Genomic DNA, 15499 nt, shown 5'->3' with positions numbered 1-15499 from the left:
TTTAAAGAACAGCTTTTTGAAGACAATGATTAATTTAATGAGGAACAGAATTGTCATTGAAAGATGGTGCTAGTGCTGAGTTTCCTTGCCACCCACAGATGCAAAGAGAGCCAGGTAATGGCCTCAGACCTACCTCTTTGGTAAAAGAAAACTTTTTTTTTTCCCCCAGTGCTGGGGATTGAACTCAGGGGCACTTTACCACTGAGCTACACCCCAGCCCTTTTTATTTTATTTTGAGACAGTGTCTAAGTTGCTGAGCCTGGCCTTGAACTTGTCATCATCCTACCTCAGCCTCCCAAGTCATTGGAATTGCAGGCATGCGCCACTGCGCCAGCTCCAGAAACTTTGAATCACTGGTATTTTATAAAGGACAGTGACAGGGATAGCAGCTCAGAAGTAAGTTTCTAAAAGAGAACGCTTTTTGGTTCTCTCTTGTCAGACCTGAAAGCACTGCTGTTGAAATCATGTCTCTCCCACACCAGCTTCCTTCTACTGGTCTTGCAGCGGCCCAGCCTCCCCAGCCAGCTGCTTCCCCATGGTTTTCTTGTTTTGCCTCTGATGTACACCCTTGGAAGCAACAACCGAGGCTCTCCGGAACCAGATCAGTCAATCTCTGGAGTAAAATACAATTGAGATCCTATCACTGATAAAATATCTTTTGTCTCACTGTGGTACAAAATCATGTTCCAGAAAAAAGGAGAGATGGAAGCAGTGCCATGCTAAAACTGTAGGAATATTTTAATTCATGTTTTAATTACATTATGTAATAATATCACAGTCTATTTTACAAGTTAAATGTATGAGAATGTATGAAATAGAAATGGTAGGAAAAAACTAAACATGGGTCAGGAACATGAATTTTTCTAAAACCAAGGGCAAAGGAAGCCTGCAGGGTCCAAGGAGGAGGCGGGATGGGTGACCGCAATATCAGTTCCTGGCATTGGTTTGTTCCCTGCTTGCACCAGGAAGGAGTCCAGGCAAGTCCCCTACCTTGGTCTGGGGTTGGAGTTTAATCTGGTCAGTGGAAGATGGGGGCTTGGGAGAAAAAAGCCATCTGGTTACCTACACGGAGCTGGTCCCCTGGTGGCCACAGACAGGCTCTGCGTCAAGGGAATCAGGGGTGAAGTGTCATAAATCAAACATGTGGAGGAAAAAAGTAAACGGTTTCCTCCTCCCTACCCAAAACCCAAATTCTTGAAGTGCACACTCATTCTTCTCTCAAACGTAGAAAAGTCTCACTCTGGATGTGCTTACGAGAAGATCGTCGTCAAAAAACTTTGTTTCTATGATAACATTCCCACTGTGAGGAAGGAGAAATGGGAGGGCAAGAGAAAGCATGAGCATGACAAGGCACAAGACTTGGCTTCCATAGGTGGTTTCCTTCTGGGGTCTCTGGCCCTGGGATCATGCACCAGTCAAAGCCTTACCGTGGGGCATTAGAATACTAGTCCACACGGGTTAGAAGTCTCACATGATACTTATGTGACTAGTTTGTCTCCATTGAGTTAAAAATGGGACATGAGAGCTTGTCTTGGTGTACTCTTACACCCTTCATAGAGTGCTCTACACATAGGCTGCTTACAGAGCCCAGGGACCTCATGATACCAAGCTGGAGGCAGGATTACAAACAGCCACCTGCAGACTGCAGCTGCCCTTGAGAGAGGTACCTTTTCCTATAATACCTACTACAGTGGATAGCTGAGGTTTGGCTTGCCCTGTACCAATTCTCCTGACTTTGAGTAGCAGCACTCTGCTTCTCATTTGGGGAACCGTCCTTCCTCTAGTCCAGGTATCAAACCAGTGGCTCCTCCTATACCTTGCAGAGGGGTGACCATGGGATGTAACTCAGATCAATCAATCTCTCCCCTGAGCAGGATCCTTCCTCTGGTTGCTCCTGGAGGAAGCCATCCATAGACTCCTACCCCTGCATCTTCTAAGCTGTCCAGGTTTCTCCCTGGCTCCTTCAACTCTGTTCTATTAGCCAGAGCCTGTTCCATTGGCTTATAGTCAAAGACCCTTAAATCATGTACCTTTATTGTGAGGATGAGATTTTATTTTTCTGGGTGGCTATCTCAGTGCCCCCATTTGTTTGTAAAGTAGGAGAGACTGTGACCTTACCAAATCACTTAAGCTGAGTGAAAGGCAACTGTTTTTTTTGTTTTTTTTTTGGGGGGGGGGCTCTCAAAAGTTAACTACTATTTTGGGAGGCTCTAAAAAGTAAGACATCACATACTCCAGTAGATTGGCTGGCTTTAGTACCTGAAAGAAACCAGATCTGGCCAAGAAGTTAAACAAAGATTAATCAAATTTAAAACAATGTCCTCCTCTTCTACCTTGTATTTTTTCAGGGTAATTAATAACCAGGAGATACATTTCTACTGGTGATCAATTATAAAAAAGGTAAATAAAGTACTAAAACTCTACTGGGCTAGGGTGTAGCTCAGTGGTAGAGCCTCTGCCTGGCATGTGTGAGGCCCTAGGTGCCATCCCCATACACAAACAAAAAAGGGGACTGGGGTTGTGGCTCAGTGGTAGAGTGCTTACCTAGCACGCACGAGACACTGGGTTCAATCTCTGGCACACTTAAAAATGAACAAATAAGGCTGAGGTTGTAGCTCAGTGGTAGAGTGCTCGCCTAGCACATGTGAGGCCCTGGGCTTGATCCTTAGCACCACATAAAAATAAACAAATAAAATAAATGTATTGTGTCCAACTACAACTAAAAAATAAATATTTTTTAAAAAAATGAACAAATAAAATAAAGGTATTGTGTCCATCTACAACTACAAAAAAATTAAAACATAAAAAGGTACTACTGTAATAAAAAACTATGAAAGAAAAAAGACTATTAAAAACTCAAAAGTAAATAACCTCTATTTACATATTTAATGTGGCTTTTATAAAGGACCTGTTGAAAGAGATGATCTGATAGTACACAGTTATCTGTGGTAGTCTTTTTATTCCCCCATAGAATTAGGGGTTGAACCCACGGGTGATCTAACACTGAGCTACATCGCCAGTCCTTTTTATTTTTTATTCTGAGACAGGGTTTTGTTAAGTTGCCCAGGCTGGTCTTGAATTTGCAATCCTGCCTTAGCCTCCCAAGTAGCTGGGATTGAAGGCATGTGCTACTGCACCCAGCAGGACTAACTCTTTAGAAGTCACTATTACTAAAACATCCCCAGCAGTGCTGGGGATCAAACCCAGGGCTTTGTATATGCTAGGAAGCTCCTTCCCACTGAGCTATACCTTCAGCAGAGATAAAACATCTGAAAGACTAATATATTTTCCCAAGAGAAAATGGTAGGTGGGCAGTAACTGATGGTGTTTTTGGGCAAAGGACAAATGAACTTTGTGCAGAAGCATAGCTATTAAATCAGAAGCTAGTCACTGGAAACCTGTAACCAAACATATCCTCTAAGTCAGGACTTAGAGTTTGGCAGATTCTGTTAAGGTGATAAAATAAAGCCTAGAGATACCAGAAGGATGGCAATTAGGACAGGGAGTGAGGTAGCTAGATTTGGTATCTATTACATGCCGGTTCCCTTGCACATCATCTCATTTTATCTTCACAATGCTTCTGTGAGAAAGAACTATTCATTCTTTGTTTAGAGATGAAAGACTAAGGCTTAGAGAAGTAACATACATTATTACCCAAGATGACAGGAAGTTAGGGTGAATCAGGAGGTTTTTTTCTTTTTTTGGGGGGTGGGTGGGTACTTGGGATTGTACCCAGGAATGCTTTACTACTTGCTACACCCCCAGCCCTTCAGACTCACTAAGTGGCCTAGGTGGCCGTGAACTTGTGACTCTCTTGTTTCAGCCTTCCAAATGGCTGGGATTACAGGTGTGTTGTACTGCTACACCTAGTATGAATCAGGAACTTTTTTTTCTTTTTGTGGTGCTGGGGATTGAACCCTTGTGCATGCGAGGCAAGCACTTTGCCAACTGAGCTATATCCCCAGCCTCCTAAATCAGGAATTTAAAATGTGGTCTAACCAAAAGATTTTGATTCTTTAAATTTTTTTTCATTTTAGATGGACACAACACCTTTATTTTATTTTATTTATTTTTAGTGATGCTGAAGATTGAACCCAGGGCCTCACATGTGCTAGTCAAGCACTCTACCACTGAGCCACAACCCAAAGTTTTTTATTCTTTCTGCTCTTATCACACTATCTTATTTATTTGTTTATTTTTTGGGGGGTTCTAGGGATTGAACTCAGGGGCACTCGACCACTGAGCCACATCCCCAGCCCAACTTTGTATTTTATTTAGAGACAGGGTCTCACTTGAGTTGCTTAGTGCCTCGCTTTTGCTCTGGCTGGCTTTGAACTTGTGATCTTCCTCTCAGTCTCCAAAGCCACAGGGATTACAGGTATGCGCCACCACGCCTGGCCACACTATCTTTTTTATAGAACAAAAGTCAGTAACCTGTAAATTAAGACATCCCTGGATATTCCTTTACCCTTATTTCTCAACCTAGTTCTCTGCCCCCTTGACCAGGATCAGGGGCTCCCTGGGCCTGGAATGCCTGCTTTGAGATACACTTTGCAGTTTCCTGGGACCTCACTCACGTTAGGACGCTGGCTGGCATCATCTGGGACTCAGGTGCTGCCTCTATCAAGGACTGCCAGGTATTTGTGGAGTTAGGGATCACAAAGCCAAATTCGAAGAACCATTCTGAGGGAAGAAGGAAAAGCTGGTGAGCAGTGCCCCCATATAAAGTTACCAGGCTCTTTGCCTCCCTTTAGAGGTGACCACTTTTTACTCCAGAACTACTGAAGTTAGTGATCAGAAACTTTCCAGACCCTAGAGGCATAAGAAAGGATGAGGAAGTCCCCTCAGGTGGTCCTCTGAGTAGTGCCAGAGGCTTGTTTCTTGTGGCTTAGCAAAGGAGGACCAGTAAGCAGGACACAGGGTAAGCAACATTTTCTTAGAAGCAGACTGGATGTGAACTAAAACAGAGGTAGACTTTCTTTTTTTTTTTTTTGAGATTTTTTTTTTTTTTAATATTTATTTTCGGCAGACACAACATCTTTCTTTGTATGTGGTGGTGAGGATCGAACCCGGGCCGCACGCATGCCAGGCGAGCATGCTACCGCTTGAGCCACATCCCCAGCCCAAAGAGGTAGACTTTCTTACTCAGAACTTTAGTGCTAAGGTGCCTAATGCCCTCTTAGGCTTTATGGGGAGAACTCAATGCAGGGTGCCCTTGCAGTTGAATCTTACTTATGGCACTATTATGTACAGCACTGCACTAGACCTGAGCACAGCTGCTTTTTCCACGACTATGTCACAATATCATATCAGTGCTAAGCCAGGCACCAATGCCCAGACTCTCAGTGTCAGGGACCCTGAAGCCCCTTATCATAGCCAGACTTGTTTTAGGTTTATTTTCACTGGGGGTCCCCGATTTTGAAGATCGAGTAAAAATCCTACTACAAACTAAGTTGAAAAATCAATGTTTTCAAAACACTCCTTTGCTTTTTGTCCCAATTCCATCTAAGCCCTGATTTCATGTAGGCAGCAGAATACCTTCTAGACATTGCCCTTTGAAGTAAACTTTTTGTTCCAGACGGAATTTTTCCATTTGCTCTGCTGAAGAAAAGTTCAATTCTCGAGACACTGCCTTGCACTTGAGGATTTTCTTGGGAACACGAGCTGATAAAAGAAATAGAAATGTTGGATCCATTCTACATAAAACCATATGACAATGATGCCTCAAGTTTCTGGGAACTTGTTACTGATGATTTAGGAAACTTGTTAAATATATTAAATTCAGATAATGCCCCTGTAACTGCATGAAACTTCAGTTGAAGGGAGAGAGCTCGAATGCACCCACTGTACCTGAAAGATCTTCAAGGAATACCAGATTTGGTGCCTCTAAGGGCCTTGTGTAGCTGCCTTCACCAGGCACAGGGCTGCATGGGTACCCTCTTTTTATTCTTTTAGTACTTTGTTGTATAACTGGGATTGAACCCAGCCTTATGCATACTAGACAAGAGCTTTAGCACTAAGATACATCCCTAGCCCTTTTTAAGACAGGGTCTTACTAAATTGTTGAGGCTGGCCTCCACCTTGCGATGCTCCTGTCTCATCCTCTTGAGTAGCTGGGATTACAGGTGTGTGCCATTGTGCCTGACTCTAATCTCAATTTTTTTTTTTTTTTAGTTGCAGTTGGACACAATACCTTTATTTTATTTTTTATGTGGTGCTGAGGATTGAACCTAGTGCTTCGCACATGCTAGGCGAACGCTATACTGCTGAGCCACAGCCACAGCCCCTCTACTCTCAATTTTAACTCTGCTTTCTCTTTTACTTCAGGGAGATTAAAAAATGCAAATTTTCTTTTGGAAAAAAAGTTGAGATCTTAGTTCATATCTTTAGGTTTATTCTAATGCTAAAATTTCAACACAAAATGGGAAGTGGAAAAAAATATATAAGAAAGGAACAAAAAATGCCAGCAACATGTGGATTTGCATGTTATGCTATCAGGGCTCACACACTTATTAGGTATGCATTTACTTAGCTTCCTGATGCCCAGGGCTGGTTCTGGTATTGACTACAGCCCTGTGAACACAGGTATTAGAAAGTACCTTCATGCTCCACACCAGGGACAGACAGGTCTTCTGTTCCTTGCCAGAGTATTTTCCCTGTCTCAGCATCTCGAAGGTTCATCCAATTTCTGATCAAATATAATTAAGGAAAAATAAGGCTCTGAAAGTGACTCCAATTTTGTACTCTATGGATCACATATTTGCTTCTACTTTCTTGTTTAGTTTTTTAGCAAGTTTCCCAAACTGCTAAGTGCCATGAAAGTTGAAATGAATATGCAGAGTCCAAAAGATGTTTAAAAGAAGGCGCAGAGACCTACAGGAGATGTTTTTATGTACAATATAAGAATCCAAAGACTGCACGCACCTAGAAATTCCAAGAAAGGGACAGAAAATCAACATCGAAAAATTTACAATTTACCAACTGAATATGATTACCCAAAAGACCTAGAAGAACATACATCAGAGGTCCCTGAAGGAAATGACACATGTGGATCCCCCTAAAGTGAAAATCATGGTGCATAAGCTTCAATCATAAGCACAGAAGATCTGCTTTTTTTTTGAATCCAGGCCTTATACATACTAGGCAAGTGTTCTATAGCTGAGCTACTGCCCCAGTCCTGCTTTTAAAAATGAGAAGATAGTGAAATACCACCAGAAATTCAAGAAGGCATTTACTCTGAAAAAAAAACAAACCAGAACAAAGAAAAAAGCAATTTAAAGGAAAAAAGAGAATATAGACAAATGGAAACTTTTAAAATGTTTTCCTGGTTCGCCATCACTATTTTTATTTTTTCAGATGCAAACTTTTAAGAGGAGTATTAAAGATGGGTGTGGTGATGCACACTTATAATCTCAGTGACTTGGGAGGCATCAAAATTTGAGGCCAGTCTCTGCAAATTAGCAAGGCTCTAAGCAACTGAGTGAAACCCTGACTGAAAATAAAAAATAAAACAGGCTGGGGATGTGATTCAGCGCTTCTGGAATCCCCAGTACCAAGGGGGGCGGGAAGTGGCAAGGCATAACCTTATAGGCACTAGATGTATATATAAGTGATTGTGTATATTTTTGGTGATTTTCTCTGGCTCAAGGTTACAATATATGAGGCTAGTATACTCTCAGTCCAAAAAATCTTCTAACCTAAGTATTTATATTTTCTAGTTCTTGTATCATTTGGCAAAACAAATGAGTCAAATAATGCCAATTCAAAAATACATCCTGAGAAAAGATAGCCTCTTCAACAAATGGTGCTGGGAGAACTGGGAATCCATATGCAGCAAAATGAAAATAAACCCTTATCTCTCACCATGCACAAAACCCAAATCTCAAAGTGGATCAAGGACCTAGGAATTAGACCAGAGACCCTGTGCCTAATAGAGGAAAAGGCAGCCTAAATCTTCATCACATCAGATTAGGCCCCAACTTCCTTAACAAGACTTCTAAAGCGCAAGAAATAAAATCAAGAATTAATAAATGAGATGGACTCAAACTAAAAAGCTGCTTTTCAGCAAAAGAAACAACCAATGAAGTGAAGAGAGAGCCTACCTTTTGGGAGCAAAATTTTGCCACATGCACATCAGATAGAGCCCTAATTGCCAGGATATATGAAGAACTCAAAAAACTTAACACCAAAAAAAATAAACAACCCAATCAATAAATGGGCTAAGGAGCTGAAGACACTTCTCAGAAGAAGATATACATTTGATCAACAAATATATGAAAAAATGTTCAACATAGGGGAAAAGGTACACTCATTCATTGCTGGTGGGACTGTAAACTGGTGCAACCAATCTGGGAAGCAGTATGTCGATTTCTTAGAAAACTTGGAATGGAACCACCATTTGACCCAGCTTTGCCACTTCTCAGTCTATACCCAAAGGACTTAAAATCAGCATACTATAGTAATGCAGCCATATCAATGTTTATAGCAGCTCAATTCACAATAGCTAAACTGTGGAAGCAATCTATATGTTCTTCAATAGATGAATGGATTAAGAAACTGTGAGAGGGCTGGGGATGTGGCTCAAGCGGTAGCGCGCTCGCCTGGCATGCATGCGGCCCGGGTTCGATCCTCAGCACCACATATAAATAAAGATGTTGTGTCTGCCGAAAAACTAAAAAAAAAAAAAAAAAAAAATTAAAATTCTCTCTCTCTAAAAGAAACTGTGATATATATATATATATATATATATATATATATATATAATGAAATATTACTCAGCATTAAAAGAGAATGAAATTATAGTATTTGCGGTAAATGGATGGAGTTGGAGAATATCATGCTAAATGAAGTGAGCCAATCCCAAAAAACCAAAGGCCAAATGTTTTCTCTGATGAGTGGATACTGATCCATAATGGGGGGAACATGGGAAAAATGGAGGAAATTTGATGGGGGCAAAGGGTAGGGAGGGGTAGGGAGGGAGCATAGGGGTAGGAAAGATGGTGGGATGAGATGGACATTATTACCCTACTAGGCACATGTATGACTGCACGTATGGAGTGACGCTACATCATGTATAATCATAGAATGTAAAGTTGTGCTGCAGTTGTGTACAATGAATCAAAATGCATTCTGCTATCATATACCCAATTAAAATAAAATTAAAACAATAAATAAAAAACAAAAATAAACTAAAAAAGAATAAAATACACATAATTTATTAAAGAGATTCCTGTTCTAATTAAAAAAATATGTTTGGGAAAAAAATATCCTCTAGAAAAACATATTTTCATGGAGGAACCACATAACTCAATGCAAGGGTTAGAAGATAAAGCAGAAGGAAGCTCTCAGAAAAAGAAAGAAAAAGACAAGGAGAGAAAAGAGTAGATATGCAAAAAGTGGGCATCTAAAAGGTCCAATTATTAACTAACAGGAGTTTTAGAAAAACAAAGCAGAGAGAAGGGGGCAGGGAGGTCATCAATACATCAATTCAAGAAAACTTCCCAGATTGTAAGTGTTCTACAAATGTCCGAGTCCCATCTTAGTGAATGTGCAGAATATCAAAGATAAAGAGAAGTTTTCTTCCAAAGGAAAAAGAAATTGTCATATAAAGGATCAAAATCATAATGGGAAAAGAAAAAAAAATCAGAATGAATCAGACTTTTCAACAGGAACCCTGGAGGATGAGAGAAAATTTGAGCAGTGCCTTTAATATTCTCAGGGAAACAATTTTTGATACAAACTGAAAATATTGTTTAATTTTTCAATAAACTGACAATAACAACCTCTACCAAAACAACAGGGAACCTGGTGCAGTTGCTCATGTTTGTAATCTCAGTGGCTCGGGAGGCTGAGGCAGGAGGATCTCGAGTTCAAAGCCAGCCTCAGCAACTTAGAGAGGCTCTAAGTAACTTGGCAAGACCCTGTTTCTGTATAAGAAGGGGCTGGGATATGGCTCAGTGTTTAAGCACCCCTGGGCTTCATCCCCAGTACAAAAACAAACAAAAACAAACAAACAAACAAACAACCCCAAAAAATCAAAGTTAAAAGGAAGAGCTCTAACACAAGAGGCAGGCATGAGAACTGGAGTGGTGGTGCTGAAGGTCCCAAGACAAGAAATCTTGAGTGCCTGGCCTAGGAGTAGAAGAGAGCAGGGCAGAAGCAAGAGACAGGCTTTCTTTCCATAAGGTGAACTTCACAGAATACCCAATGCATTTATACAGAAAGGAGATCCACATAATTAGGGGAGTCTGGGGTCAAATTAGTATATAATACAGGACACCTAAACAAATGAATCACAAAACAATACAATTACTGATATCAGGGAAAAGCCACAGGTTGTATTAGAAGGAAAGAGTAGTCATGGGACACTACATGGCTTCACTGTAAATAGTGTTGACACAGTCATTATGATCAAAATGGACTACAGTAGTGCATGCAGTAATCCCAGCAGCTCAGGAAGATTGCAAGTTTGAGGTTAGCCTCTACAAGTTAGTGAGACCCTGTCCTCAAAATAAAAAATAAAAGGGTTAGGAATGTAGTTCTGTGATAGAGCTGCCCTGGGTTCAATCTGCAGTATCACCACTACTACCACTACCTTAACAACCAAAACAAACAAACAAACAAACAACAACAACACACACACACACACACACACACAAACAGACTACAGCTTCAGTATGGTTTTTTCTGGGAAGACACAGAACAGGAAGGCATGCAGGAATGAAGTGTGGATAAACAACAAAACCATCATTTTCAATAGCAGAAAATCAATAAATAATACTTAAAACTGAAACACTAGAGTGTAGCCACAGGGTGCTTTTTAGAAATACCAAGATAAACACCAAATAAATCAGCTAAGAAGAATGAAAAATAGTCTTTTCTGGGGAGTAGAAAATAGGGTATGAGGACAGAGCATATTGTTCTTCATTAGAAACTTGGTGAACTGACTCTTTGAATGGTAGATACATATGACTTTATAAAAATAAAGAGTAAGCTTAAAAAGAATGTATCTGGCAAGTTCCAGGCCAGACTGGGCAACTTAGCAAGACCTTGTCTCAAAAAGTAAAAAGGGGTAGGGGTGGTAAAGCTACTGGGTTCATGCTGGGCACGGTGACACATGCCTATAATACTCATAGCTCAGGAGACTGAGACAGGAGGATCTTGAGTTCATAGCCAGCTTCAGCAACTGTGAGGGGCTAAGTAAATCACTGAGATCCTGTCTCTAAATAAAATACAAAATAGGGCTGGGGATGTGGTTCAGTGGTCGAGTGCCCCTGAGTTCAATCCCCAGTACATTCCCTCCCCCAAAAAAACTACTGGGTTCAATCCCAGCACCCTCCCAACCATCCCCTCTCCCAAAGATAGTCTCAAGCTTTTTTGTTTAAAAACAACAAAATAGGTAAACAAGAAAATAAATCATGTCTTTTCTCTTTAAAAAAAAGATAAAGAAGTATTTTCCAAGATTAAAGGCCAAATCTGTGAAAGATGGCTAATGTTTGTAAATTTTGTAGATTGAGTGCCAACTAAATACTGTTCACATATTGATATAGTTTTTCTTTGCTATTCAGCAGCTCAACCCTCTTCCCACAGGACCCTGTTGTCTCTCTCCCTGGGGGAGGCAGAGACTACACGTCACTGTGGCAGGTAGGAGGGCAGATCCTTCTCTTTTCACCCTGGTGCAACTAGAGACAGTGTGAGGCCTAGTCTTGTACGCCTGGGGTGTCCAGTTCTGGAGTCATACAAGAATTTGGGAGTCTTCCATGTGGAGTGAGAGGCAGCCAACTTGCCCTTTCTGCTCTGTGGCCTTTCCAAGCAGTTCCAAAAGCCCCAGATACCCTTGGCACACTTTCTCATTGTTTGGCTGGCTGGCAGTGGAGAGCCCAGCCCAACACAGCTGACGCACATCTCATGTGCACTGGCACTACATTTAACCCTCTGGAGAGATTCCTTCTAAGTTTTGCTGTCATATAGGAGAATCACAAGGGATAACAAAGGGCTGTCCAGCAGAGCACCTGGAATGAGATGAGGACTCTAGCTTCCTGTGCCCTCAACTTGACTGCATATTTCTCCTCTTGGGGGTGCAGGTCCTAATCAACTCTCCTGTGTGTTCACCAGGTCTCTAGGCACTGCAGATCCTCTACCCATAGCTGGTTGGCCTTCTCCGCTTCATATTTCCAAACTCCACCTTTTCTTTCTCTTGCTAGGCCTCTTGCATGCTAGGCAAGTGCTCTGCCACTGAGCCACACTCCCCCTCTTTTTTTCTACAACTAAATTCAAAGGCAACTAAAAAATATATGATCCTGCTTAGGTCATGTCTCACAATTCCAAGTACTACAAATCTGCCTACCAGTCCTGGGGTTTCTTATTTTTTTATATTAAGAGAAGCTTCTCCAACTGGAGTGGGGAAAACAACAGATAATATTGTCCTGTCAACTTATTCCGAGTTCAGATCTAACAGACATGTCCTAGACACGTAAGCCCAAGGTTTCCAGAAGAAACAGTCCTTATTCAGACAACTCAGGAGAGACTTCTCATTCTGACATAACAGAGAGCATCCCATGTCCCCAATACAGTGATATGGGCATAAGACTTCTTAAAATTAAACAACAAAACTAAACAAAATGGGAATTACTCCTACAGTTCCAGACTCACAGGTAGGAGGGGCATTCTAGTAAAACTAATGTGAGAAACACCTTGGAGAAGGGGTTTCCTAGATCAGACCCAGCAGCTTCCAGAAAACACTGACCCAAGTCAATAAGAAAAGCCTGAGACCAGAGATCACTTTTCCATCTGTCTAGTAAATCCTAAAAGTTTTAAGTTAGTCTTTTATCTGACATTCAGTGAAGAGTGAATTTGATGTTTCTCCATTTCAGACTAAGGGAGAGAATCAGCTAAAAATACACTGTTAGTCTCCACAGCCCAGTGCTCTTCTCTTTATAAGTAATCAAGTTAAAGATATAATTGATTATCTTTTATTTAAAAAAATCTCTGGCTAGTTCAAGAATTACCCACTTCTAGGGACCAGAGAGAGGGAAGAGAGGAGGGAAAGGGGAAATGTAGGGGTATGATATTGTCTAAATTATATTGTATGCAGGTAACAATAAATTTCACCATGGTGTATAATTATAATGTACCAGTAAAAAATACGAAAAAAAAATCATTCCTTTCTGAGGCTCAGTGTGGTGGTGCTCACCTGTAATACCAGCTACTTGGAAGGCCGAGGCAGGAGGATTACAAGTTTGAGATCAGCCTGGGTTCTTTTTTTGCAAGACCCTGGGTCCCACCCCAGCTCCGAGAAAAGAAAGAAGGAAGAAAAGGAAGGCTCTTAGTTCATGGGGATGAATATGGGGAACTGATTTATAAATTATAAAATGCAAATTCATAATAGCCTATAGCAAATAAAAATTATCAAGATAAGTTGTCTTAAAATAATAAAAAGAACAGCTGATCCTCAAAAGAAGAAACATTTGGCTAAAAATAATAGAAAGGTGAGTTTTGATGACTGGTCATCATTTGGCTGAAACATTTTTGTCTTAACAGCTTCTTGCTAATCATATTTTTCAGAGAAAGGAGCCTGAGTTTTAAGACTCAAAGGTCAAGTCTCTTCCAATCTTGAGAGAGGAGGATTAGGTAGACAGGCTTTAAGGGAGGTGAAGGCTGGAGTACTATTTATAAATACCACCCTCTGGGTCACCCAGGTCTTTTCTCATTTGAAAGCTCCCAGGCGATTTGTATGCTGGATGAGCACAGAGGGCCCTCCTGTACTACAGGAAGCCTCCTGCTTGGAGGAGAGCTATCTCTCTGGCACTGGGACCTTCTTATTTGGAACCAGGCAGAATAAAAAAAATTCTCATATGTAAAAATAAGAGCTTCTCTCTCTCTCTCTCTCTCTCTCTCTCTCTTTTGACACTGGGGATTGATTCCAGGGATGCTCTACCACTGAGCTGTATCCCCAGACTTTTTTTTTTTTTTAATTCTGAGACAGGGTTTCCCTAAATTGCCAAGGGTGGCCTTGAATTTCCAATCCCCCTGCCCCAGTCTCCCGAATTACTTGGATTATAGATGTGAGCATCTTTAAAATAAGGTGCAGCTTAGTGGTAGAGTGCCCCTGGGTTTAATCCCCAGCTCCAGAGCAAAATCAATAGTTTGCAAAGTGTTGAATCTCAGGAAAGATGAGAAAGGAAGTGAACATTCTATAAACATCATAGAAGAACTGGAGGCCCTTGGCTCAAAGGAAAGGTGAGCTAAGTTCTCTTATGTAGAAGAACATATGTGCCCTGGTGTGATGCAGTATAGCCAGTGCAGGAGCTGGGGACAGATAGATATGAGGTATAGAAGGCAGTGAAGGAGGAGGGTGGAACTAGGCAAGTGCTCTACCACAGAGCCACAACCTTGGCCTCCCCAGCCCCTTTTTGTATTTTACATAGAGACAGGGTCTCACTAAGTTACTTAGGGCCTTGTTAAGTTGCTGAGGCTGGCTTTAAACTCAAGATCCTCCTGTCTCAGCCTCCTGAGCTGCTGGGATTACAGGTGTGTGCCATTGCACCTGGCTCAATATCAATTTTTACATTATAAACAGAGCTAGCACCTCACTGGTGAGTTAAAGGAGGAAGGAAAAATGAGAGAAATTATTTTAAGGGAAGACAGCAGAGAGAGTGAGGGAATGGGATGGCAAAGAGGGGATAGAAGAAAGAAACACAGGAAGAGAAAGACATAAGAAGGGAGCGATGAGGTGGGAAAAAGACATTGTGAAAAAGATACACCAAGAAATGCCCACATACAACTGAAAACCAAGACAGGGCCAAGATGCAAGGGAACAAGAAGCAACCGGTGTGGTGACTCATGCCTATGGTCCCAGCTCCTCAGGAGGCTGAGACAGGAGGATCACAAGTTTGAGGTCAGCCTGGGCATGTTAGTGAGACCCCGTTTCAAAAAATAAAAAGAGCTGGGGGTACAGCTTAGTGGTAGAGTGCCCCTGGGTTTAATCCCCAGTAATAGGAATAATTTTTTTTCAAATATTTATTTTTTAGTTATCGGCGGACACAACATCTTTGTTTATATGTGGTGCTGAGGATCGAACCCGGGCCGCACGCATGCCAGGCGAGCGCGCTACCGCTTGAGCCACATCCCCAGCCCAGGAATAATTTTTAAAAAGAAAAGGAAAAGAAAAAAAGGAAGAAAGAGGTCCAGGAAATTTGCAAAAGTTTCCCCAGAATTTTTTTTAAATTTTGAGACAGGGTCTCATTAAGGTACTCAGGCTAGCCTCGAACTTGCAATATTTCTGCCTCCAGGGCTGGGGATGTGGCTCAAGTGGTAGCGCGCTCCCTGTCATGCATGCGGCCCGGGTTCGATCCTCAGCACCACATACAAACAAAGATGTTGTGTCCGCCAATAACTAACTAACTAAATAAATACATATATAAAAAAATATTTCTGCTTCTGCTTCCCAAGGTACTGGGAGTACAGGCATGGATTAATTTGAGTAGCTTAACCTAGAAAG

General features: G+C 41.4%; 1 protein-coding gene across 1 annotated transcript in view; it reads right to left on the bottom strand.

Moving 5' to 3' along the window:
* Window positions 1-715: 715 nt before the first annotated feature.
* The window catches only part of Pde6d (phosphodiesterase 6D), a 54826-nt gene continuing 40042 nt past the window's right edge, over window positions 716-15499 (bottom strand). The window contains exons 2-5 of the mRNA XM_027941799.2: window positions 6600-6688; window positions 5539-5664; window positions 4578-4683; window positions 716-1300 (exon numbers count right to left, since the gene is read on the bottom strand). Coding sequence (XP_027797600.1) covers window positions 1219-1300; window positions 4578-4683; window positions 5539-5664; window positions 6600-6688 — 403 coding nt within the window. The 3' untranslated portion in view covers window positions 716-1218. The remainder of the gene's footprint in view (window positions 1301-4577; window positions 4684-5538; window positions 5665-6599; window positions 6689-15499) is intronic.

Source organism: Marmota flaviventris, chromosome 11 (genome assembly GCF_047511675.1).
Source record: "Marmota flaviventris isolate mMarFla1 chromosome 11, mMarFla1.hap1, whole genome shotgun sequence".
In the NCBI taxonomy this organism is placed as follows: domain Eukaryota; kingdom Metazoa; phylum Chordata; class Mammalia; order Rodentia; family Sciuridae; genus Marmota; species Marmota flaviventris.
The sequence above is the reverse complement of the archived record's forward strand: the minus strand, read 5'-3'. Positions and strand labels throughout refer to the sequence as shown.